The sequence below is a fragment of the Carassius carassius genome, chromosome 44 (assembly GCF_963082965.1).
Source record: "Carassius carassius chromosome 44, fCarCar2.1, whole genome shotgun sequence".
Taxonomy (NCBI): domain Eukaryota; kingdom Metazoa; phylum Chordata; class Actinopteri; order Cypriniformes; family Cyprinidae; genus Carassius; species Carassius carassius.
Window position 1 is genome coordinate 25,257,362 of NC_081798.1, and position 26,261 is coordinate 25,283,622.

The window sequence follows — 26,261 nt, forward strand, 5'->3', positions numbered from 1 at the left end:
ATTGTGACAGACTTTGCTCGTGCATTTCCAAATGACCATATAACAACATTTCAGATGCTGTGCAACAAGATCGGTCCAATGGTTAGTCAGGATTTACCATCACATAGCGCAGTCACATGACCTTTTTTTTTGATGTGCGTGAAGGTATTTATTCGCAAAACGCATTTCCATCTTCCATTATTCGCATTAACCACTTTTCGCACCACCTCAAAGCGAGCGTTTTATTTATTTATTTGAGAATTAAGGCAATATTTTGCATAAAAGCAGGGTGAAGGAAACCCAGCTTATGACAGAAATACCAACTCAGAATCTGTTTTAGTGACTATTTGGTAGCCTAATAGAAGTCAAATGTTGAGTCAAGAATTAAACTGACAGTCGCTATCAAAACATTACTGTCTGAGAATCCCTGCAATTACTTCACTAGAGTCTGACAATTAAACTGGCTCAAGAGATTCATAAACCATATGCAAACTGATATGCATACTTTCCTTGGCAGATAAAGCACTAAAACATTAAATCAACATATTTAAGAACAGGGACGGACTGGGAGGGAAAAACGGCCCTGGATTTTCTCCCAAATAGGCCCACCAAAACTACAAACAGACGCTGCCTATCTCACAATATTACAGCAATTCTGTCGCATTTATGGCAAATATCATCACAAAACCCATGGTGACCCTGCTGACAAAAACAATAGAACCCATCACAGAAATTCTAATGATTTCCACTACAAATACCACTACAAACCATCAATTTTAACCATTAGAACGATTAATTAACATGTAGTGTGTTTTGGGGACATATTACATTAATATTTAATGGTTTTAACAAAAGTCCCCAACAGAAGGTGACCAATTACCAGTAGAGACCAACAGACACCATTACAGTTTCCATTAAAACCAATACCATTTCATTATAACCAGTAAAACCATTACTAAATTATGTGATGTTTTCTATTTTTATTTAATTTTATTTTTTCAGTAGGGGACTGAAATAAATGTATTATTGTATGAACTAAAATACTTGAAATCGTTAGAAAAAGAGCAGAATGCAAAATGTATATTATGACAAAAAGCATAAACCTAAAATCTAGAAACCTGAAACAACAGAATTCTTCAGTTTGAGTATTCACATCTCTCTCTCTCTCTTTCTCTCTCTCTCTCTCTCTCTCTCTCTCTCTCTCTCTCTGTGTGTGTGTGTGTGTGTGTGTGTGTGTCATGTTAATCAGACTTCTCACCTTATAGGTGATTTCATTTACTCTATTTTCTAGCTCATTATCTCTCAAATGTAACCCATTGTAGAATCGCTGCTGTCTCTTTATGAATGAATGGAATATTCATGTCAGACAATGTGAATTAATAAATAGCAGTGAACGTTCGGACTAGGGGTGTCCAGGGATTTTAATATAATGCTCATAGGCTATATAGCAGAGATGGGCAACTTTGATAGTAATGCAATATCACTACAACAAATAAACATCGCAATTGCATTGTCTGTAAATTTGCAACAAACAGAGGTCCTATTTTTTATTACATAATATTCTCAAATAACATAAGAGGACAGTTAAAAATGGCATATTATAAAATAAATAAACAAATAGTTATTAACTGGTTAATTTAAGAGCTTTAAAGACCTTTTAAGACCCGCACTTCATATTTCAGCCTTTAAACAATTTTTAAGAAATGGAATCAATCAAAAGTATCAATTATTATACTAATTTAAATAATTAGGCTATTATTAGACAATTATTATATTAAATAACATAAATATATCTTAGTGTCTTAATTGTTTAGATTTTAATAATGCATTAGCTTTCTGTTGAACCACTGTTTCACATTTTAAAATATGTAGCAAAAATAGCAGAGGGCTTATTGAAATAGCAAATTCGTTCTCTGCCAGCAGGTGTCACTTTCAGAACTGCAGAAAAATGCCCCGGTAACTGCAGAACAAAGCAGTGCACCTGACTTTGAAACATGCAGCACTTAAGTTTATTCAGTGAAATCATAGCATTTTGAAGTTTAATCTACATACTAATCTATATTGCAATTTTTGTCTTTCTGTCCCCAAATTTAAGACCTCTTATAATTAAGACTTTGTATCATTTTAGAGTTTATTACATGGCCTTAAATTTAAAGCATTTAACTGAAAACTTTTTAAGGACCTGCAGAAACCATAAGAACATAGTTCAGTGCAAACATTTCTGTCATGCATTTGGCAAAAATCTTTTGTTGACAATGCAGTTTACCTTTGAAATTTGAGCCAAGTGCAACTCTGGCGTCCCTGTTGTTTGTGCGTAGTAGTGTTATGACAATTTAAAGGGATAGCTCTGGGACTAAATCTAAAATATCTTAAACTGTCTTCCGAAGATAAATGGAGGTCTTATTGGTTTGGAACGACATGAGGGTGAGTTATTAATGACATAATTTTGATTTTTGGGTGAACTATCCCTTTAAATAACAGATTTCTGAACACTCCGACATATAAATATCCCCTTGAACTTGGTTAAAAGATAATCTGTTTACCATCTTGACTGAAAAAAATGCTGTTTTCATGGTCAGTTTTTCATTTATTATTTGCTAATGTTAGTGAATGTTTACATTAGAGTGCACGTCATACTATATTGAAATTAATACAGCGACCTCTACTGGTTGGAGATAACATTAAACTGAAAGCACTCTTTACGTGACTTACATTTCAAATATTTTAAAATTGATCATTCGAGTCTAAAATGATACAGTGGGTGTACTAAAGACATTGTGGGCTGTATATGGCAGTTTCGGTTTCTTATAAGCAAAAATAGATTGCATTGGCGCCCATTTTGTCAGCTGTCAATGTCACTTTATCTGATACTTTTTCTTTGAAGATGAACCAGCAGGCCGACTTCTCCAGAACGTCCAGATGGCCAGTCCGCCCCTGTTTAAGAACAATATTGAGCTGAAATACAATTGCTCTTTCTGTAATTATAATCTTTTTTTTTTTTGTCACACCAGAATTTTTACACTTGCAATGAAAAAATTACATTTCATTTTGTCAGCTCATGACACAAAAAGTGTTTAAATAAAGACAGATAAAGACTCAAAGTTATAGATGGATATTCATCCTTGCTAGAACTGGAAATCTGTTTGCATTTCTGTAAGAAAACACGTCGAATTCATTGACTTCTGGAGCGAGTGTGTGGCATACTGATACGAGCGCCGTTCACACTGACACAAAGCCACCGGACGCCATTCAGTTTCTGACCGCTGGAGAAGTGACAGATATGCAAATGAGCAGGGAAGTGATGCGTTGACTATCAATGGGAGAGCAGAGAGCTGCAGCTACTAGAAAACATCAGCCTCTCATCTCAGTCTCGTGCAGCTCTCGTGCCGTGTAAATATGTTGTGATGAAGAATGCCATATGTGAGCTGATGGGCTGTGTTTTCACTGTCAGGGCCGATGCCTGTCATGCCGCCTCCATCAGACATCGTGAAGGTGGCCATCGAGTGGCCCGGTGCAAATGCTCAGCTCATTGAATTTGACCAGGTACTGTTCCCCACTCATGGGCTAGGGTTACTAACACACATATGCTGTTGAACTGCTGCTTTGTTTGACCTGCTGAGGTTTTTTTCCTCCTCTTACAGGCAGCACACATTTCCGAAAATGTGTCATGGTGATATTTTACATCAGTATACTATTGCTCACGCAGATACTGATATAGAGTAAATGACTTAAAGATAAAGTGATTGCTGTAGTATGTAGAAGCTATGTGCTGTTGGAGATTCAGTGTGTAATGTGTGTGTGTGTGTGTTGCAGAAGAAGCCGCTGGCGTCCATCATTAGGGAAGTGTGTGATGGGTAAGTCTGTCTCTAAACACTGAATCCATCTGAACAACCTGAAGCCTGACCTCCGCTCAACTCACTCGCTCTCTTTATAATAACTCTAGTGTTATTTCACTCATTCTGCACTGTCAGCCTCCATCTTCTGTGACATCACTCAGTGACTGGATATTCATGAGATTATAGTGTGTCTCAGTAATGGTTTATATTTTATATATTATATTAATAATATCAACTGTGGTCGATTCAGGTTAAATCAGCTAGAACTTTTTGCAGGCTATCACATTTTAAGGTGTGATTTATATTTTATTATACTACGGGGCCGTTGAATGCTTGAATCTGATTGGCTGACGAACGTTCTGAGCTCGTGTGTAATTATTTTCTGGGAAACATGGCGAACGTAGTTCCAGGCAGCTCTCCTGACCGCATTACACTTCCATATCACTTCGCACAGTAAAGCAGCAATAACGGTCACGAGTTTGAACAAAAGGGTAGCGCTGCTCTGACGATTTTATCAGTTTGCCTAGTAGCAACTTAAAGGCCACACATGACATTTCTCACTAGCGAGGAGACAGCGCTGTTAAGAGACGCACAGAGGAAGCCTTATTCACACAAGCTCTCTCTCTCTCTCTGTGTGTCTCTGTCTCTCTCGCTCTCTTTCTAATAACTTAATTAATAACTGCATTAGAATGCTATCAACGTCTCAAGCCTCCATTACCAGCTTTAAAATGACGTTTTGGTACTTGGAAAAGAGGCGTTGGATGAGATGCAGAAGAAATAACCCTACTCACAATAGCGATTTAAGTACAAAAACCAGACGAATCTCTTTAAATATATCAACTGATCGATGTATTGAGGTGTGCTAATCATAGTATAAGCAGATTAATTGACTCCGGGCCATTGAATTATTAGAAGTAATGCACATGGTTTGCATTATTTTTCTAATAATTCAATGGCCCGTCGTCAATTATTCCTTATGTAATGAATATGTTTATAATACAGTACATGAATGATGCTTAATCTGCAAAGATAATTTTCTCTGTTTATTTGTAACTTGTTGTACACAAATCAGATCAGACGGTTCATATCAAATGAATGAATTAGTGTAAAAACGTCCTGTTCATCGTACAGTAAAGCATTAGATAGATGTGCAAGTATGTGAAGCATTCTCTTCATTTTGCTTCAGAAATCACAATGATATGAACACCCATTTTCATCCCGGAATAAATTAGGCATTTGAGACTTTTTTTTCCTCATTATAAAATTATGAGATCAAAAGAAAATAACCCTTTTTATTTTTTATATCAGAGATATATCTCAGAATTGCAAGATATACACTGAATTCTGACTTTTTTCTTTGAATTTATATTTTTCCCACAAAATAAACAATAAAAAAGGTCATTGACATTTCAACGGACTATTCTGACATTTAAGAGTTTATAGTTAAGTTTATAAATAATTAATCTGAGATTTATAAATAATAGGCAGATCAGTGATACAAAAACAAAAACAAATAAAAAACTTAATTTTAATTTAGTTATTACTGTCGTTTAGGACAAATTATTCATACAATTCAAAGAAAGAAAAGAAAATACATATATGTTGTGATATAAACCAATACTGGAATACAGTAAAGTCTGAATTTTGAGATAAATGTCACAAAGTAGTTTTCTTATTTTTTTTCATTCTGTGGCTTCCAATGATCTTCCAAACGCTGTTATGCTGTTAATGCAAAATCATCAAGCATGTTGTTTTCTAATGATTGTTAATATAAAATTAAATCCAAGCTTATGAATGCCAATTGTGATGTCAATTTAAACAATAAATTTACTTAAAAGGACTGTAATTTCTTAATGGTTGAATGTGTTTAAATAAATCGTCTAACTCTGTCCTATAACGTGCTGTTGAAGACTTTTCTCTCAAGGGTTTAAGATTATTTTAGGAATGTATTGATTAACCGCGAGCCGGTTGAAAATTGATTCAAATATATGATGATTCAGATCGGTTAAGATGCTGAACAAATCATGATTCATGTAGGGGTAGGAGTTTATATCAGTGTGTGTCTGAGGGGAACTTACTGTCTTTAGAAAAGTTTAGATGGTATTTATTTTGTATGAAGCATATTAAAGTTCATAAGTGCAGCCTGCTTTGTTTACAGCGGTAACCAAGGAAACGCTTTAAGCGCCACCTGCTGGCAGAGAGTGAATCTGACACTGAAAATGTTTCATGCAGATATTTTTTCGTATAGTTTCACAAAACTGAAATCAAACCATTCTATTTTTGCTTCAGAATTTTGAAACTAATTTAAATGTAAAACTGCTCATGCATGCAGCATCTTTGTTTGGATCGTGATTAAAATGCAGTGGTTGCCTCTAATTTTAAATGGAAAGAGCACAGACAAAACCTTGTTTTGTTTATATGACGAGATTTATTTTATTTGTGTTATTTATTTGATTTGGGGCTTGTTTCAAATTTTCAATTTAGTTTTGTTATTTGCATTAACGTTCTATTATAATTTTGTTATTTAGCAGATGTTTTATTCAAGGGAAGTCGTGGCCTAATGGTTAGAGAGTCAGACTTGCAATCGAAAGGTTGTGAATTCGAGTCCCGGGCCGGCAGGAATTGTCGGTGGGGGGAGTGCATGTACAGTTCTCTCTCCACCTTCAATACCACGACTTAGGTGCCCTTGAGCAAGGCATCGAACCCCCAACTGCTCCCCGGGCGCCGCAGCATAAATGGCTGCCCACTGCTCCGGGTGTGTGCTCACAGTGTGTGTGTGTGTTCACTGCTCTGTGTGTGTGCATTTCGGATGGGTTAAATGCAGAGCACAAATTCTGAGTATGGGTCAACATACTTGGCTGAATGTCACTTCACTTTCACTTTATAAATTTGATTCATAATTTGAATCGAATCGTGACATCGAAATCGTGAATCGAATCGTTACATCCCTAATTATTCTATGTCATCATTGGAAAGCTGTCAGTGTGGGTTTCCTGAAGGGCTCGTGTGTTTGTTGTAGATGGTCTCTGTCGGGTTCAGAGCAGTTCGCCCTGCGTTACGCTGACGGGCCGCAGCACTACATCACTGAACAGGTCAGACGCTCGCTCACAGAGATCCTCATGATACTCGTCTTATGTTCATGAAGCCCGATCTACTGTATACAGACACCCAAAGCTCAAATAGTGAGGTGTTGCAGTTGTTTGTCTGTGTGTTTCAGAGCCGCGGTGAAATTAAAAACGGCACCATCCTCAGACTGGCCATCTCTCCTGTAAGTCTGAGTCTTGAGATGAGGATCAGTGTGTAGACTCGCTGTAGGCCTAACCGGTGTGTGGTGTTTTGTGGTGTTAGATGCGAGCGGCTCGACAGCTGCTGGAGCGCATCCAGTCTCATGGGATTGACGCGCGTCTGGAGGCTCTGAAAGAGCTGGCCAAACTCTCCGCTGACCCCACGTTCGCCACCGAGTTCATCAACATGGAAGGCCTGGCGACTCTCGCACGGCTGGTGGAGAGCGGCACACAGTACGAGTCCTCCACACTTTTGGGTTTTCTGTGTGAATTTATTGTAAAATGTAATTTATTCCTATGAATCAAATCTGAATTTTCAGCATCATTACTTGTTTACGAATCTAATTGAAGTGAAATGGAAAATGATAAATACATGTTTTATTGTTTCAAATTTTGCCTGTAATTATTTGTTACCTTATAGTGGAAATTAGGGACCCGTGGCATATCTGTGGCAGTCTGTGTGTTTCAGACACGTGTGTTGGGATGCTGCTGTAGAGTGATTTGTCATTTATGTCTGCAGTTTTGGAGAGATGTTGGCCTTCACTCTCACAGCGTTTCTGGAGCTCATGGATCATGGCATCGTGTCCTGGGATCTGATTTCTGTGTCCTTCATCAAACAGGCAAGTAAAACACATTTAACAGCTCTGTCTCTTTCTAAAGTAGCCTTTCTCAACCGCTTTGATTAAAAAACAAAAATGTTGACTTTTACTGGAATTCCATCTCTGAAAATTGTAAACTTGTCTTCTATGTGTGTTTCTTCAATACATGCATTATTCTAGGATTTAACCCCTTAACTGTCACTCACAGGTCTGATTTTAAAACGGGTTTTAAAGGATGAATTTTGAGATTTTAAGTTTTCAGTTAATAAATAAGTTCTGATGATATATAGTTTGTCTAGATTAGATTTCATTGTAATATAGTGAAGTAAATGTAGGCGTCCCGTACAGGGGACAGGGTGACAGTTAAAGGGTTAACTGAATACATCCAGCGTTTTAATTGACCTTTTGCATTGGAAAAAGTATCTTCTAGATGATTGTCTGATGCATAATGGGGGTTCAGGGATAAGTGCTGCTGCTGTAGTTAAAGTTCACGATCAATGTATGCAATCTGAATCTAGTTAATAAGTCCGTTCCTCTAATAATTTGCACATACACTACCATTCAAATTTGGTATCAGTACAATAATTTTTTATAGCCACTAACACTTTATTCAGCAAGGATACACTAAATTGATCAAATGTACCAGTAAAGACATTTATAATGTTACAGTTAGATTTCTATTTCAAATAAATGCTCTTCTTTTAAACTTTCTATTCATCTGTGAATCCTGAAAAAATAAAATGTATCACAGTTTTCATGATTTTTTTTACATTGATAATAATCAGAAATGTTTATTGAGCAGTAAATCATCATATTTTCATGATTTCTGAAGATCATGTGACACTGAAGACATATGAAGAATATACAGCTGCGCATCACACCACTCAATAGCGATAATAGCATAAAAAATATATGGTTATTGTTAACAATTTATCTGTGCGTAGTGTGTGTATTTCATATGTATATATAAAATGCTTATGTTTATGTTTAGATATTAAATATATTTATATATAATATAATTTTATGAATATAAATATATACATGTAAATTTTTCAAAATATATACTGTATGTGTGTGTATTTAAATATACATAATAAACAGACACAGTACGCACAGATATATTATCAGAATCAGAGTCACGTTTATTGCCAAGTACTGTATGTGTACATGCACAAGGCATCGGTCTTGGTAAATTGGTGCTTGACAAAGACAAAAGAAAAACTAAAATAAATAATAGAATAATGAGATAAGCCATTTTAAAATAAGACAAATAAAAGCTATACAATAAGAGCAGAGAGAGAAAAAAATACAAAATAAACATGAACATTAACTCTACATTTGTGCAGAATATGTAAAGTGGGGGAGTGCAGATGTTCCCAGTTGAAACTTAAATTGTACATTCCTGAACACTGTGCAAAATTTGCAACGAGGAGCTTATATTTTGGATGCGATTAATCACGATTTCTCATTTGACAGCACTTATTTTAGGTTAGGCTGATATTCACATAGAAAACAGCTGTTTTACATTGTAATAATATATATTTTTTTGTTATGTATTCTCGATCAAATGAATTAGTTGTCAGTGTTCAGTTGGATTGTCTGGGAGATTGCAGCTGATGTGGTGAATGATGATGTCAGTGATGGGATTGAGGTGTGGTGTGTGACAGATCTCAGGATACGTGAACCAGCCCATGGTGGACGTGTCCATTCTGCAGCGCTCACTGGCCATCCTGGAGAGCATGGTGCTGAACAGCCACACCCTGTACCAGCGGGTGGCCCAGGAGACCACTGTGGCACAGCTCATCGCACACCTGCAAGTGTGAGCACATACACGCACACACACACGCACACACTCACCGCAGCGCAGGTCACGTGCCTCTCTTGCACGCACACACACACACACACACACTCACGTACTGACAGGAGGACAGGGCCACGTGTGTGACTGGACACCTAGAGTAAAACATCACATGACAGTTAAAGGGGTCATGATTTTCAGATTAGTTTCTCAATGTTAGTATCGTGTGCTTTGATACATGAGATGGCAAGCACTGTGAGAGAGCCGTGTGTGTTTGAGCCCGAGACAGAAGAAAAACACCTGCAACAGTCTGTTTCAGCTTGCATAATTGCTGAACTCTTAGCATATTGTTTTAAAAGTGCTTTTATTACTTCTCATGTGTTGGTATCTACCGATTTTATTAGCAACACACATACAATAATGCTCTTGGTGTCTTAACCCTATAAGCGCCAAAGTCGCAAAATTGCGACAAGACGTCATCCTTAATAAAATAGACTGTAGTTCCTTATATGGTGTAATATCTCATTTGTATTCCCTTCCACTAGATGGCAGACATGTAGTACTTTGATTCTAGACCAACATTACATCATGTTTCTGTTCAAAGTATTCGAGGAAAAAGCAGAGCAAGTGAGCTCTCATGTCATTGATGCGGAAGCAATTCATTTCATAGCGTGAGTGTAAATGGTGAGATTTATGAGAGAAAATCGCCAGATGGCTAATACAAAGTTGTACCGCAAGGATGTGTTGCAAATGTTGTTCGCCGATTCTGACTCTGAAGGGGAATATTTGCCTTTTGGAAATGAGGATCGGCCGTCTAATAATCGCGCTTCTCGCGGTACTAGTGATGTCCGATTCGTGAACGAATCGTTCAATTTAACCGGCTCTTCTTAGTGAACCGGTTGAACCAGTTCACCAAATCGAACTGAATCGTTTGAAACTGTTCACGTCTCCAATAAGCATTAATCCACAAATTACTTAAGATGTTAACTTTTTTAACGTGACTGACACTCCCTCTGAGTCAGAATAAACCAATATCCCGGAGTAATTCATTTACTCAAACAGTACACTGACTGAACTGCTGTGTAGACCGAACTGAAGATCAAGATGAACACGAGCCGAGCCAGATGACGAACGAACACGCCCTCTGCTGGAGCAGTTCTCGTTCTCGAGTCAAGAGCCGGTTGCATCGGTTTTTGGATCACCAGTACACTGAACTGAGAACCGTTTCTGTCGGACGCGTCCGATTTGAGAACTGATGAGCTGATTCTCGTTCTCGAGTCAAGAACCGGTTGCATCGGTTTTCGGATCACCAGTACACTGAACGAAAACCGTTTCTTTCGGACGCGTCCGATTTGAGAACCGATGAACTGATGCTACTGCGCATGCGTGTAAAGTATTTTGGAAAGTGTGATAAAAGATCTATATACAGTTTTATTATTATTTTTTTTTTTTTTTAAGATGAATGTTTCTAATCTGTATTTTGTAGATTATGTATAGGCCAGAGGGGGTTTCAGGGAAGTTGGACAATAATTAAGAACTCTAAAGACTCTATGTTTAATAGGAATAAGGGATGATTTATGAAATATGTGTACTGTATTTATAGTTAATGATGACACATTCACATATTGAGTTTGTAGTAAACAGAACATGAACACGAGTAGAGCAGCTGATGATACTGAACTGCAGCACGTGCCGGTTAGAGCGATTCTCGTTCTCGAGTCAAGAACCGGTTGCATCGGTTTTCGGATCATCAGTACACTGAACCAAAACAGTTTCTTTCGGACGTGTCCGTTTTGAGAACCGAGGAGCTGATGATACTGCGCATGCGTGATTCAGCGTGAAGCCGACTGACTCACAGCGCGTCTGAAACGAACTGATTCTTTTGGTATTTGATTCTGAACTGATTCTGTGCTAATGTTATGAGCGCGGGTAAACCGAGGACTTGAATGAAGGGGCATTCTGGCGAAATGTAAGTTAATTTAATAACAAATACATCGCAATGGTTTATGTATAGTGGTTTCTGCGCTGATGACACCTAATTTATTTACTTTATATCTTCAAGACTTAAATCCTCATATGCACATTATTGCTGTTACTGTATTTGGGTGCGTTGTTGCAAAACTTAATTGTAAACTTTTCATGATTATGAGGTTTTAAACTGACTAAAGTTATGATTACTGACTTTATATATTTGAATGTTTGATAGACGTGACGCCATTACGTCATCGCCAATGACGTCATTACGTCGAGCGTAAAAGAACCGGTGAACCGTTTTTTTCAACCGGTTTATTGAATCGAACCGTCCGAAAGAATCGGTTCGCGGAAAAGAATCGAACTTCCCATCACTACGCGGTACATCTTTGCAGCGAAATGGTGCCGCCGTGCAAGGCGAGGGTGTTCACGAAGCACAAACAAGCGATCATTTCTACACTTTGCTCAACGGGGATGCGGGTGGCAGAGGTGAACGTGTTCATAGTGTCCATAGGAGAGCTGTTGCTGATCGCGCACGCTCTAATGCGCGGCCGGCAGACAGTACAGGTGCAGTCTGTGTGGAGAAGGTGCGCTCTGTGCTGTGTCATGCAATGAATGAGAGGAACCATACTCTCAAAAACTACGAACTGTCACATAGATACCTGATTGGGCAGACAGCTGGTCAACTGATCAAAAAATAGGTACATGTATTTTACTATGGCACAGTAATATAGTAATAATGTACTACTGTTCTCGTTTTTTTTTTCTGATCATTTGGAATGAGAATAAAAAGACAAAAAAAAAACAACAACAACAAATAACAACAACAACGATCAAATACAAAAAACCTTGCAAATAAGTTCAAACATCCCTTCAATATCTATTATTTCCTGAATATTACTGATGAACTGATCAAAAAGTAAAAAAGTAGGCTAATGTGTTTTACTACTATATAGTGTAGTAATATAGTAATAATTTAATACTTTCTCCTGTTTTATTGTTGGCTTCCTTTTTTCTGATAATTTGGAATGAGGATAAAAAAGACACACACACAAAAACATGCAAATATGTTCAAACATCAATTCACTATCTAATATTTCCTGAATATTATGAAATTCGAGATGGCCGCCCCTGGTGAGGTCATAATATGCAAATTAGATGAGATTAGATTAAAACATTTTTCTAATTGACAGTAGATCTCTATCTTTAAGCCCTTTTAAGCCACAAGCTTTTGAAATCTTGATGTCAAAATACACATTTTTTTCCAAAAAACCCTTGCGCCTTAAGGGTTAAAAGTGTTAAATGTACTGCATGTCCTCTGAGGACAAAATGCATGGCACTGCTGTATCTTTCAATAACAGATGTTTGAAAAGTGGCAGCATGTGTAATGATAATTCAGGAAACAGTGAGTGGTGAAACTGCTCAGGAGTGTCATTAAAAATAAACTTCAGCCATGCATTTATAATGCTAGGATGGTCATTCAAAGATTTTGGAGGTACAGTTTCTTTACATCCACTGACAGAAAAACATCTGCATTTCATGCTCCCTGTTTGTGGTGTTTTCTTATCCTTTTTGAAAATCAACCCTTGCATTATTGTAGTAGCCATGTTTTTTTTTTGGCAAATTGATTACCATTTGTATAACCACAGTTCCACTACAAATACCATGGTTAAACTTTGGTTAGTGTAGCAAAATTATGGTTCATTTTCAAAAGGGATACTTCATGTTTGCTGTTTTGTTTCAGTTTGTAATTTTTCTTGTCATTTTGATTATCAGGAGGGTCAGAGTTGGATCTAATGTGTTACTATATTCTAATTACTTTTCTGGTAACACATTAATGTAAAGTATTACATTTTACATTTATGTCATTTGTTTACATTACTAAAGTCAATAAAATGACGTTACTCAAATTACAAATGTAGCGTTAAAAAATAAGAAGTAAAAATCATATTTTGCGCATCAGTATGACCATTAATAAATCACTGGATAATGCAAGCTAAAATGCAGATGAGTCCTACAACATTTAGATGCAATGAAAGGTTGCATCTGTTTTAAAAATGTTGCAGTTGATTTCACTTTTTTTAGTCTGGCATTATAGTTTGGTCAAAAGTTTAATAAATGAAGGTGTACAAGTTTATGTCACAATAGCACTAATATAAGTAAAAATTAAAAGACAAATCAGAATGAGATCCTCCGCTGGATTAAGCTGTGTCGCATTGTATTCTTCTTTGTTGTTATTGCTTTGTTTTTAAGTTTTGTTGATATTGCAAGCGTATACTAATAATACTTAAAGGGGTAGTTCACCCAATAATCAAAATTATGTAATTAATAACTCACTCTCATGTCGTTCCAAACCAGTGAGACCTTTATCTTCAGAACACAGTTTAAGATATTTTAGATTTAGTCCGAGAGCTCTCAGTCCCTCCATTGAAGCTGTGTGTACGGTCTACTGTCCATGTCCAGAAAGGTAAGAAAAACATCTTCAAAGTAGTCCATGTGACATCAGAGAAAAATGCATCGAAAATACATTTTGGTCCAAAAATAACAAAAACTACGACTTAATTCAGCATTGTCTTCTCTTCCGTGTCTGTTGTGAGAGAGTTCAAAACAAAGCAGTTTGTGATATCCAGTTCACGAACGAATCACTCGATGTAACCGGATCTTCTTGAACCAGTTCACCAAATCGAACTGAATCATTTTAAACGGTTCACGTCTCCAATAAACATTAATCCACAAATGACTTAAGCTGTTAACTTTTTTAATGTGTCTGACACTCCCTCTGAGTTCAAACAAACCAATATCCCGGAGTAATTAATTTACTCAAACAGTACACTGACTGAACTGCTGTGAAGAGAGAACTGAAGATGAACACCGAGCCGAGCCAGATAATGAGCGAAACATTGACTCGTTCAGGAGTCAAGTAATAATTTTATGTGTATGTGTCTGTTCAGAGGATTCAGAAGAGGATTCAGTTCGGTGTTCGCGGACCATCTGAAATGCATATGCGCCCTTCGTGTGTGCGGCAGTGTGCCTAGAGAACAGCGTGCGAGTAACGAATTGAGTTCCACTTTGCCTTTTCTCTCTGTGTAATTGTTTAAAATTCGCTTGCTTTTGTAAATATGAACAAATGATAAACTTATATTCTATTATGGTTAAATTTTGCAATTAATCCGCGGATCACATGCATGCCAAACCATGGGAGTTGGATCCGTAAGGATCAAGGATCCACTACGATCCATTTAACAACTATATTATAGTACAGTACCAGTCAGAAGTTTGAACTCTTTCCCATTCGTGTGTCCAAACATTTGACTGGTATTATATATAGTATATTCCATCCAACTTTATTCCATTGAAGTTTATTTCACTAAAGAATATTCATTCACAGATTTGAGCTTCTGTCTTCAAACAGACGAAACTTAGGCTACTAGAAGTGTGAAGTGTGACATATTTTTCTCTGTAAATAAGAACAATATGAATTCACGTCTTGCACATTTTGAGACCTTTGAATGTAACATGTATGTTCCCATGGAACTGGAATCATGGTGTAATTCCATGTGAAGTCCACTTCGCAAGGCACTTACAAGACAACGCATTTATCCTGCTGCCTAAACAAGAGACCTCCTTACTGAAGTAAGAAGTGTTGACTGGTGTCACTGTCTCGCGAACTTGCCTCATTCAAAAGAGGGCCGTTAGCAAAAATAAAAAAGAGCTGAAGGGATACCCAAAATTAGGTGTGGATTCGCAGCGCCATTATGGAGATGTGGCTGTTCAAAGTTTCAGTGGTTTTCCATAGCTTTAAAGTGTTTCATTCAAGTTGCCAGCGGCAAACAATGGAGCACACCATTTCAAGCTTTTTATCTGCGTTATATTTTCTTTAATTTTTATTTTTTTTATCATATTAGCTGATATATCGGATACCGATATATCGGCGACAGGCTCATATCGGCTGATAATATCGGCAAAACAATATATCCGTCGGGCTCCTATAGCCCTTGTGTTTCCCTTGTTGCTTTGTCAGTTGTGGTATGTAAAGGTTGCTGTTGTTCCTGTTTGCTTTGTTCTTGATCTCTGTATTCCTGGTTGCCATTTTGTTTCTTTCATTACGCCTCTATCTTTCTTCGTCATGTCCCTGCCTATTAGAGTTTTTGATAAACAGTCAGGAGTTGTTCAGAACACTCCTGCTTGATTACATACAACAATGACGCTTGTTAAGTATTTGATTTCAAATCTAGGCGTTTCAGAAGGGTAGAAAGCAATCATTCATATTTTAACTGAGGAGTTGTAGGGTAACATCCTATGGGTAAATATCAATATAATATTTTTATTCTCTTATTTCATGACCCTTTTAATAATTTCACTTGAGAGCTCATCACTCAAAATTGTATTGTACCTCCAGCAATGGTGGTGGTGATGCCGGTTGAACGTGGCCCTCTCGTCTCCTGAGCTCGAGCTCCAGTCGGCTGGAGACATGTGAAAGTGACATATGGTCTAGAGTCCAGAAGTGTTGGAATTCAAGAGCAAGATACCTCTAACTGTGTGTGTGTGTGTGTGTGTGTGTGTATAACCATCCCTGCAGGTCCAATCAGGAGATCCAGACGTATGCCATTGCCCTCATCAACGCCCTGTTCCTCAAAACCCCAGAGGACAGACGCCAGGTGAACACACACACAAACCAAGTCCAATCATATCAGGAATGACACAAACCTGAGCGATGTGTTCCAAGACCATCATTCACAAGTGTAGCAGATCTAACATGTAAAAGTAACACAGATTTGTAGCATTCAGTGAATCTGTGAGGGAAAGTTTATAATAGTTGGACATTGACATTTCAAACAGCAAAAAACAGAAGTGTAGGAAACTGTCACACAAAGAAATAGCAAAAACCAAAGTATAGTTGCTTATTCTTTTTGTATACAACAGTCCTCATATCTTATTGATCAAGCAGCATTTAATTAGTTCTGATATTACAGTCCATATTTGTTCAAAAAATGAGGTGCATTCAGGAATGAAACAATGTGACTTTCTTCATCAATTAATTTGTAGGATGCTCTCAAAACTCCATAGTTTGTTGTTTGTATTTGTTGCCGTGGTTCTGTCTGTGCTGTGTGTTTGTGGTGATAGTCTGGTTCAGACATTCACAGACCAGCTGATGTGTGTGTGTGTGTGTGTGTGTTTATGGCAGGAGATGGCGAGTACACTGGCTCAGAAACACCTCCGTGGCATCATACTCAATGTAAGTGTAAATCCATGTATAATGCCATCAGATTACCTTTGTTACTGGTATTCTATTACTTGCTAAACACTTTCAGACAGAGTTGCTAAATGTTTCTGCTAATAAAGAACTGCAGATTCAGAGCACACAGGTCCAAAAGTGATGGTGTACATCAGCTGTGATTTCACCTGTGACAAATCCAGCAAACAGCAGGCGGAAAGATCTAATGAAGCAATGGGGAATTCTGTGCATGCATTTTTTTCATATTCTGCTAAACCTTTCAAGAAATATGATTGTTTATTAGTTTAGTTATTCATAATAGAGTTAATCATAATAGTCTCTATTAATCACAATATACAGTACAGACCAAAAGTTTGGACACACCTTCTCATTCAAAGAGTTTTTTTTATTTTCATGTGGAATTATATATGGAATTATATACATAACAAAAAAGTGTGAAACAACTGAAAATATGTCATATTGTAGGTTCTTCAAAGTAGCCACCTTTTGCTTTGATTACTGCTTTGCACACTCTTGGCATTCTCTTGATGAGCTTCAAGAGGTAGTCACCTGAAATGGTCTTCCAACAGTCTTGAAGGAGTTCCCCGAGAGATGCTTAGCACTTGTTGGCCCTTTTGCCTTCTGTCTGCGGTCCAGCTCACCCCTAAACCATCTGGATTGGGTTCAGGTCCGGTGACTGTGGAGGCCAGGTCATCTGGCGCAGCACCCCATCACTCTCCTTCTTGGTCAAATAGCCCTCGATGCCTTTAGTGTGACTCTACAATTTTCATAGTCATGAAAATAAAGAAAACTCTCTGAATGAGAAGGTGTGTCCAAACTTTTGGTCTGTACTGTATATCACAAGTGATGATAGTTGCTTTGCCTTACACCAGTGTCAAAAGTTGGCCAATCACAAAGTTTTTTTTTTTTTTTTTTTTGCAATTGTTGCAATTCTTTTGTAAAATCAATTGAACATTGCAGTAATTGAAAACACTTTAGTTTAAAATATCCTGTACTTAATATAGCAGTAACAGTAAATAATGCATGATTACAAGCAGCTAACACTAATGCTAATCCTAACCCTATAGTTGACTATGTAATAACAAATGTCTACTGGGCCAGATTTTACTAAACAGAGCGATATATTATTGTGAAAGTGCTATTATCCCCTATAAGCGTGGATGAGAGTGGAAAGTTCTGATCTACTGACAATGAGCAAATTAAAGAACGTGGTGATGATAATCAAATGCAGGTGACTCACTAACAATACTGTTGCAGAATAGGTCAAGACAGGTTTTTTGGGTGTTAAATAATGACCACAAATACCAGTAAATTGACCAGAGGAAGCCTTTGTAAATCACCTTGTATGATTCATTTAAATGCTCTCCTCCTGTAAATGTTATGTGTGATGCGGAAACCCGGTCTGAAACAAAAATTATGGCCACAGCTTTTCATGGCTAATGTTTCACTGCATGCTTTTTAGTAAATTGTAACATTTATTAATTTTTTTCATCAATTCTCAATGAGCACCTTTTGATGGTATACAGATCAGATCTGTTTTCTTTCTTCATTTTATAGTTCTTCAGGAGACGTGTGATAATGAGTGTTGTTTTAGGAAACACCCCTGCCAGTAACAGCATTGATAGTCTGTCTTTTTAAACTTGCCTTCTAGCACATCATCCGAGGGAATCGACCGGTAAAAGCTGAAATGGCACATCAGCTGTACGTGCTTCAGGTTTTGACCTTCAACCTTCTGGAAGAACGCATGATGACCAAAATGGACCCAAATGACCTGGCAAGTGAATGACAATTGCTTTAATTTAGAGAGAGAAACACAATGTATGCTTCAATTTAAAAACTGTATTTATTGGGTTGACAGAAATTAATGCAGAGCAAAAGTGTTAAGTATTTGCAGAGTGAAACATCAATAGATAATTTTTTTTTTTGTGTTTTTTTTGTTTGTTTTTTTTGCATGGAGTCAATGCAGCCGGCCACATAAAACAAAGATAAAACAACGACATTAAAAGGGTTAGTTCACCCAAAAATTAAAATTAGCATGTGTTTTACTCAACCTTAAAGCATCTTAGGTGTACTGTATGTGACTTTCTTCTTTCAGAAGAATCCAGTCAGAGTTATATTACAAATTGTCCTTGCCCCTCCAAGGCTTTCAATGGGGGTAAGCCTTCACATGGCACCAGGGGGGGAATAAAGGCCTCCTGTAGTGAATCCATGCATTTTTGTAAGACAAATATTCATATTATACATGTAATTAGCACCTTTTTCTCACTTCCGCTGACTGTGGTACGCAGAAGTTGTGTAGGCGGATGAAATGCAGGAACAAAATTTACTTACTTTAACAAAAGTCTCCTGTTGGCTTATTTCGAAATCCTTTCGAAAGCCTTTCTAAGTCCTGGTCGGAAGACATCTACACACCAACATTCAGTTACTCTTATAGCTGTCAAATGACTGACATATTCCTCTTATATTTATCACTTTAAATAAATTTTGCCCAACATTAGCTGTTTTCCTAAAGCCACCGGGTGTGAGGGCCTTTTCATCGCTGCTTGCATCTTTAATATTCTTGTTATATCTTTAAATCTCTTATATTTAGACACAAAGAGATATCATCTTTGAACTCAGACGAATCGCATTTGATGGAGACAATGATCCCAGTGGAACAGAAAAGAGGAAAGCCATCTACACTAAAGACTACAAGATGCTGGGCTTTACTGTAAGTGATGTGTGTGTGCTTATGTTATAATCTGTGATAAAAAAAAATGTAATGATTAAATTATGATTCAGTGATAGTAATGTGCTGATGTGTGTGATTTAATGATGATCGGTGATGGTGATGTGCTAATGTGATATGATGGATTGATATTTGGTGATAGTGATGTGATGATGTGTTTAATGTGTTCATGGTGATCAATGATGGAGATGTGCTGATGTGTGTGATGGTTCGATTAGTGCTGCACGATTATGGCAAAAATCACAACTGTCGACTATTACCTTGAAACTGTAATTTCGATTATTAATTATGATTATCACAGTTTACATTGAATGATGTTTATAACATTGTTTGATGCAACTGCATGCTGTATTTTGAAATTATGAAAATAAAAAAGCTGAAAACAGTCTATATTATTTTCGATATTATTAAGCCTCAAATGTCAACTATTCATCGGATTGGTTTGTTCTTTAAATTATAAATATATTATATTAGATGAGATGAGATGAGATAGATTCAACTTTGTTGCCATTGCACATGTAAGGTACAAGGCAACGAAATGCAGTTAGCATCTAACCGGAAGTTCAATAAGCAGTAAGTACAGAATATACAGTGTCAGATGAGGCTATGGACATAATTTACAGATTTACAGATTTTAAATCCTATCAGCATCATATACAGATATGTGTACTATGAACATACTATACAGATGGAATATATAATAAGTGTATGTACACTATAAGCATTTTAAATACGGTAACTTGGAATCTGTAACCAATTACATTTCCAAGGCCCAGGACAGTTCCTCCGAGATGGTGGTTCCCAGGAACTTGAAGCTGGAGACACGTTCAACAACCATGCCATTATTGTGGATGGGATCATGCATGCTTCCTTCCTTCTTCCTGAAGTCCACAATGAGCTCCTTTGTCTTGCTGGTGTGTCTTAGTTTTGCAGGTTATTGTCAGTGCACCATTTGGCCAAGTGCTGTACCTCTTCCCTGTAGACTGTCTCATCGTTGTTCTGTGATGAGGCCAATCACTGTGGTGCCATCTGCAAACTTGATGATGGAGTCAGATCCATGCACAGGCTTGCAGTCGTGGGTGTAAAGGGAGTAAAGGAATGGGCGCAGCACACAGCCCTGGGGTACGCCGGTGTTGAGTGTGATGGTGGTGGAGCAGGTGTGGCCTGACCTAACATGCTGAGGTCTGCTGCTCAGAAAGTCCATAATCCAGTTGCAGGGGGAGGTGTTGATGTCCAGGTCTCCAAGTTTGGTGGTCAGCTTGGAGGGAATGACAGTGTTAAATGCTGAGCTGAAGTCAACAAACAACATCTGCGACAATGTGTTGTTATTGTCCAGGTGTGTGAGTACAGAGTGCAGCATTGTGCATACTGCGTCCTCTGTGCTCCTGTTGCTACCGTAGGCAAATTGGTGTGGGTCCAGTGTGGGTTGGAGGCATATATATATATATATATATATATATATATATATATATATATATATATATATATATATATATATATGTGTGTGTGTGTGTGTGTGTGTGAATGGTATTATAGCGTTATACTAAAACCAAATTTAAAATGGAAAAACAGTTTTGCATTGGTTTTAGCGTTATACTAAAACCAAATTTAAAATGGAAAAACCCTTAAGATAACATGCATGTAAAAAGAATCATCTTCATCAAAATCATCTTAAGCACACAGAATAACACTTTGAATGATTAATTGGCTCTTTGAACGATTACGTAATTGTGGCATCCATAACTGTAATCGTGATTAGACATTTGATTAATTGTGCAGCCCTAGGTTTGATGATGATTGGTGATAGTCATGTGATGATATGTGTGATGTAATGATTAGATGATGATTACTGACAGTCACGTAATGACATGTTTGTGTGCAAACCTGCAATAATTTGGGAGTATAGCTGTCCCTAGACTTCATTTAAACCTTGAAAATGTGTAATATACAGAGCCCTGCACATGACATGCAGGGAGAAGGATTACTGATTACTGACAGTCACATAATGACGTGTTTGTGATGCGATGGTTTGATGATGATTAGTGATGTTGACGTGTTGATGTGATTTGGTGATGGTTTGATAATGGTTTGTGATAGCCATGTGCTGATATATGTATTGTGATTTGTTCACAGAATCCTGTGAATCCTGCTATGGATTTCACTCAGACACCCCCGGGAATGTTGGCACTAGACAACATGCTTTACCTTGCCAAAGTGCATCAGGACACATATATTAGAGTAAGAACACACACACACTCTCATCTCTTTTGTTTTCTAATCAATTTGTCAAGTACAGTGTCCTCTTTGTAAATGTTGAGTAAACGTAATTATGTAAAACAGGGTCAGCTATAATAATAACACTACAATAATAATAATACATTATTATGGGAACAAAAGTTAATTGATTATTTATCCTTTCTTTTCAGTGGAACATGTGGTGTGGTGCTGCTCATGCGCTTTGTCTTTTGTTTCACTTTCCCCTTCCTATCCTCCCTTCTGTTGCCTATGTCCCCTTTCACCTTTTGTATTGTTAAAAACATATAATAGTAAAGTAGCAAAATAGCATAAAAATGATCCACATGTCAGTGGTCTATACATACTGTGGGATTGTTTTGCAGATTGTTCTAGAAAACTGCAGTCGAGAAGATAAACATGAGTGTCCGTTTGGCCGCTCTGCCATTGAGCTGACGCGTGTGCTGTGTGATATTCTACAGGTTGGAGAACTGCGTAAGTATTCTGCAAAATTTTCGAATCCTCAATTCACTGATGAACGTGTTGGGGTTTGTTCGGAGGCTCAATTAGGGCAGCTTTAGAAAAGATCCAGTGTGATTTACACCTGAAAAGGATCATTATTATTCTCTCATCATTCACTCATCCTACATACATTATTGCTGTAATCCAGAGTAGGGGTATGTAATATTGACAAAAAATGTATTGTAATGTAAGGCAGAGTAGATTAGAGCAGAGCAGATTAGTGAGAATATTAGTGAGAAAATCCTAATTATGGTGGTGCAGATGAAGGTGCAACAACTGGAAGTCGTTGAGGAGGTGAAGGACGTAAAGGAGTCTGTGGTGGTTGGTAAGAATCCATCGTAGCTTCGGAAAGAGAGTCTAAAATCCTAGGGCTGCTTTTGCAATCGAATGTGGCATACAGTGAAGTAATGACACCTTCCCAGAAGACTCGCTGGATTCTTGATGGATAGGCAAGACTTGAAGGCATTAGTGGTATCCAGTATTCTGGGGTTGTGATGAGTATTCTAGGGGTTGTGATGATATGCTTCTGTTAGTAGCCTGTCAACGATAACAGGTTCTTGATAGGAGTGTGGAGGTGCTTTGCAAGGCAGTCTGCTGGTATTGTAGGGTTATGAGGGCAGGAGTTTCTCGCATGAGCTTCATCACAGAACACGCAGGTGTGAGTGTAGAGTATAGTTCTGCTTCCACCACGCAAACTATGATGGCGATTCTGACCTGCGGATCACACTGACGGAGAGCACAGAGCCCGGGATCTGCTCAGAGACCTCCCGAGACAAGCCTGGTAGTGGATGCTCATGGTCCAGGAATGTACCGAACGCAAGTGCTGTGAAAATGACTGCGATTAGATCGATGAGAGGTGATCCTCGAGCAATTCCAGTGACATTGAATCAAACAGAATGCCGTTCAGACCAATGCGAGTCCATCAGTCCGAAAGAAAGAGACAAACAGTACGGTATGAGGTTCACGATATATGGTGGTTTCAGGAAGTCAGGTGATCGTTTGGGGCGTGGCCTTTTTGCCTGAATTTCAGCAAACCAATTATCTCCCTGTTGTATAAACTTAATGTTATATTTGTAATCATGCTGATTTTTCAAGAAAAAACACCACTTTTCGTCTGATATTCTTTAACTATATCAAATTATAGAAATACATACACTTTCTGCCCTCATATCTTAAATTTTGTGATCATTCTAAATGCATTTTAATAGACTAGATCATGCAGTGAAAGAACGGATTGTAAATGCTCATGCGCATAAGTCTAACCTACTAATCTTTATCATGTGTTTTATTTGGTTTTTGCGATATGCTTCATAACGTAAAATTGCACATTGTTAAAACAACAATTACGATTTCATAAGACTATTTATATCGTAGCCCCCTAATCCAGAGGTCTTCAACCCTGCTCGGGAGGACCCACAACCCTAATCAAACGCCTGAACAAGTTAGTTAAGCTTTTCAGAATCGCTTAAAAATACACAGGCAGCTGTGATGAAGCAGACTGGAAATAAACTTTCTGTGTGAAACAGGCAAAAGTTTTAATGCCATCAAATATCCACTTTCAAGTTTCACTGTGACAAATGTTTCTGTAATGTGTGTGTTTCTGTGATGTATTGTGACAGTCATATAAAGAGATGTTTTTTTGGAAATGAAGAGAAACTCGTCTTGTCTCTGCAGCAAATGAAGGGTGCAACGACTTCCATCCCATGTTTTTTACCCACGAGCGTGCTTGGGAAGAGTTTTTCTGCGTCTGCATACAGCTTCTCAATAAGACATGGAAAGAAATGAGGGCCACTGCAGAAGATTTCAACAAGGTGTGTGTTAGTGAGAGTGTCTGCTAGTGGACAGAGGGGTTTTTGTGTTTGTTTGTGCCAGCAATCACTCTGTGTGTGTATTTTAGGTGATGACGGTGGTGCGGGAGCAAATCACTAGAGCTCTGGCCATGAAACCACCATCTCTGGAGCAGCTGCGGGTCAAACTGCGCAGTCTAAGCTACTCAGAGATCCTGCGTCTGCGTCAGTCAGAGAGAATGAGTCAGGATGACTTCCAGTCGCCTCCAATAATGTGAGTGAAGAGCAAATGCATCAGTAAGCTGTATTCATGATCAAGGATCTCCTAATCAGTCAGTCATCTAGTTATCAGGGATGTGTTTTTCCATATAAATATGGCTTTCAGGATTTTTCGGGGGGATGGTAATTTGCATTTGGGAATGCAACGTTCATCATTAGAAACGTTTATAAATCAAGTTTCAGTGTCATATACTCCTTCAGAAATCATTCTAATATGCTGATTTGCTGCTCAAGAAACATTTATCATTATTGTCCGTTAAAAACTGTTGTTGTTGTTTTTTGTGGAAACAATGATACCACTCAAACATTTGTATAAGATTTAGAAAAGAGAAGTTAATAATTTTATTCATCATGCATGAAAGCGATAAAAAGTGAGTAAAGAACTTTAAAATGATTTCTATTTAATAAATGCATTAACAAATATATTTGATAAATGCAAATAAATGCTATTCATTAAACTTTATATTTATCAAACAATCCGGAAAAATAGTTTATCACCATTTCCACAGCAAAATATTAAGCAGCAAAATTGTTTTCAACATTAATAATAATCTGAAATGTTTCTTGAGAGGCAAATAAATTGTAATGATTTCTAAAAGATGGCGTGACCTGGAAAACTTGAGGAATGAATGGTTGTGTTTCAGTGCTGAAAATTGTAAAATCAAAATCAAATCACCATCATTGTGGTGGCTTTCCTTTAAAATTAAAATGCTATAAGTAATACTACAAAGTAATACTACAAAGTAACGAAATTATTAACAGTTGAAAACATTTGTTAGAAATTTTGAAAATAAATACAAAATTAATCAAATGTAATCAGTTACATTAATGAAGTAACTGAAATATTTACAATATGAATTACATTTTAAATACGGTAACTTGGAATCTGTAACCTTCCAAGACTGCTTAAATCGAGACATTAGAGATGCAAAATGAAGAACAGTCTTGTTTTCTGAGAAATTTAACAAAATAAAGTGAAGTTTTTCTTAAAACAAGAACAAATATCTGTCAGTGGGTTATGAAGATTACTTTACTGAGTTAAGGTTATTTTTCTGAGACCACTGGTAGATATTTGTTCTTGATTTAATAAAAACTCACTTAGTTTTGACCAGTTTCACGGAAAACAAGACTTATATTCTTATCATTTTGCTTCTCAGGTAAATTAATCTTGATTTAAGAATCTTTTTTAGACATCTGCACTGGAAAACAAGTCAAAAGTACTGAGGAGGAGCTCGTATGAGTTTATCTGAGCTTGCGAAACAGCTGTTCTCAAGTGTGTTTCCTCTCGATTGTCAGTGAGCTGCGTGAGCGGATCCAGCCAGAGATTCTGGAGCTGATCAAACAGCAGCGACTCAATCGTCTGTGTGAGGGAAGTTGCTTTCGTAAACTGGGCAACAGACGGAGACAAGGTGCGGAGAGCTTGCATCTGCCAATGACAGCCACTTCTGCACTATTCTTCCATAATGCGAGTTTCCTAATGATCTTCGGTTCCTCTCACAGAGAAGTTCTGGTTCTGCCGCCTGTCATTAAATCACAAGGTCCTGCACTACGGAGATCTGGACGAGTCTCCGCAGGGTGAAGTGCCGTTTGAACTGCTTACCGATAAGAGTGAGCGTATTTATGTCACTTAAACCACTGAATATTATTCACATCACGTGTTGCACAGTGTATTCAGACTTACTGTCTCCAACCCACAGTTCCTGTGTCGGACATTAAAGCAGTGCTGACGGGGAAAGACTGTCCGCACATGAAGGAGAAGAGCGCACTCAAGCAGAACAAGGTAAAGCCACTTACTTCATCTTCTCCAGCGCACTATTGAGCAGAACTGATATAGAGAGACAAAGATCTGACATGACACTGATGTTTAATGTCTTTTTTTTTTAAAGCCTGTCTGCCTGTGTCCCTCAAATAAGCAATTAATCACTGACTTCATCATTATTATTGAAGAATGCATTTATGAACCAAACATGTTAATATTGTAATATTGCATGCATATTTATTTAAATATGT

At 37.6% G+C, this 26,261-nt stretch overlaps 1 protein-coding gene across 1 annotated transcript in view; it reads left to right on the forward strand.

Annotated features, from left to right (window-relative positions):
* The window catches only part of elmo2 (engulfment and cell motility 2), a 34,393-nt gene that overhangs the window by 1,028 nt on the left and 7,104 nt on the right, over window positions 1–26,261 (forward strand). Inside the window, exons 2-19 of the mRNA XM_059537664.1 lie at window positions 3,431–3,522; window positions 3,793–3,833; window positions 6,835–6,907; window positions 7,033–7,083; window positions 7,164–7,333; window positions 7,620–7,719; window positions 9,366–9,517; window positions 16,047–16,125; window positions 16,653–16,703; window positions 18,355–18,477; window positions 19,294–19,413; window positions 21,565–21,669; window positions 22,050–22,158; window positions 23,860–23,996; window positions 24,083–24,246; window positions 25,548–25,660; window positions 25,752–25,859; window positions 25,949–26,031. Of these exons, the coding sequence (XP_059393647.1) occupies window positions 3,436–3,522; window positions 3,793–3,833; window positions 6,835–6,907; window positions 7,033–7,083; window positions 7,164–7,333; window positions 7,620–7,719; window positions 9,366–9,517; window positions 16,047–16,125; window positions 16,653–16,703; window positions 18,355–18,477; window positions 19,294–19,413; window positions 21,565–21,669; window positions 22,050–22,158; window positions 23,860–23,996; window positions 24,083–24,246; window positions 25,548–25,660; window positions 25,752–25,859; window positions 25,949–26,031 (1,866 nt within the window). The 5' untranslated portion in view covers window positions 3,431–3,435. The remainder of the gene's footprint in view (window positions 1–3,430; window positions 3,523–3,792; window positions 3,834–6,834; window positions 6,908–7,032; window positions 7,084–7,163; window positions 7,334–7,619; window positions 7,720–9,365; window positions 9,518–16,046; window positions 16,126–16,652; window positions 16,704–18,354; window positions 18,478–19,293; window positions 19,414–21,564; window positions 21,670–22,049; window positions 22,159–23,859; window positions 23,997–24,082; window positions 24,247–25,547; window positions 25,661–25,751; window positions 25,860–25,948; window positions 26,032–26,261) is intronic.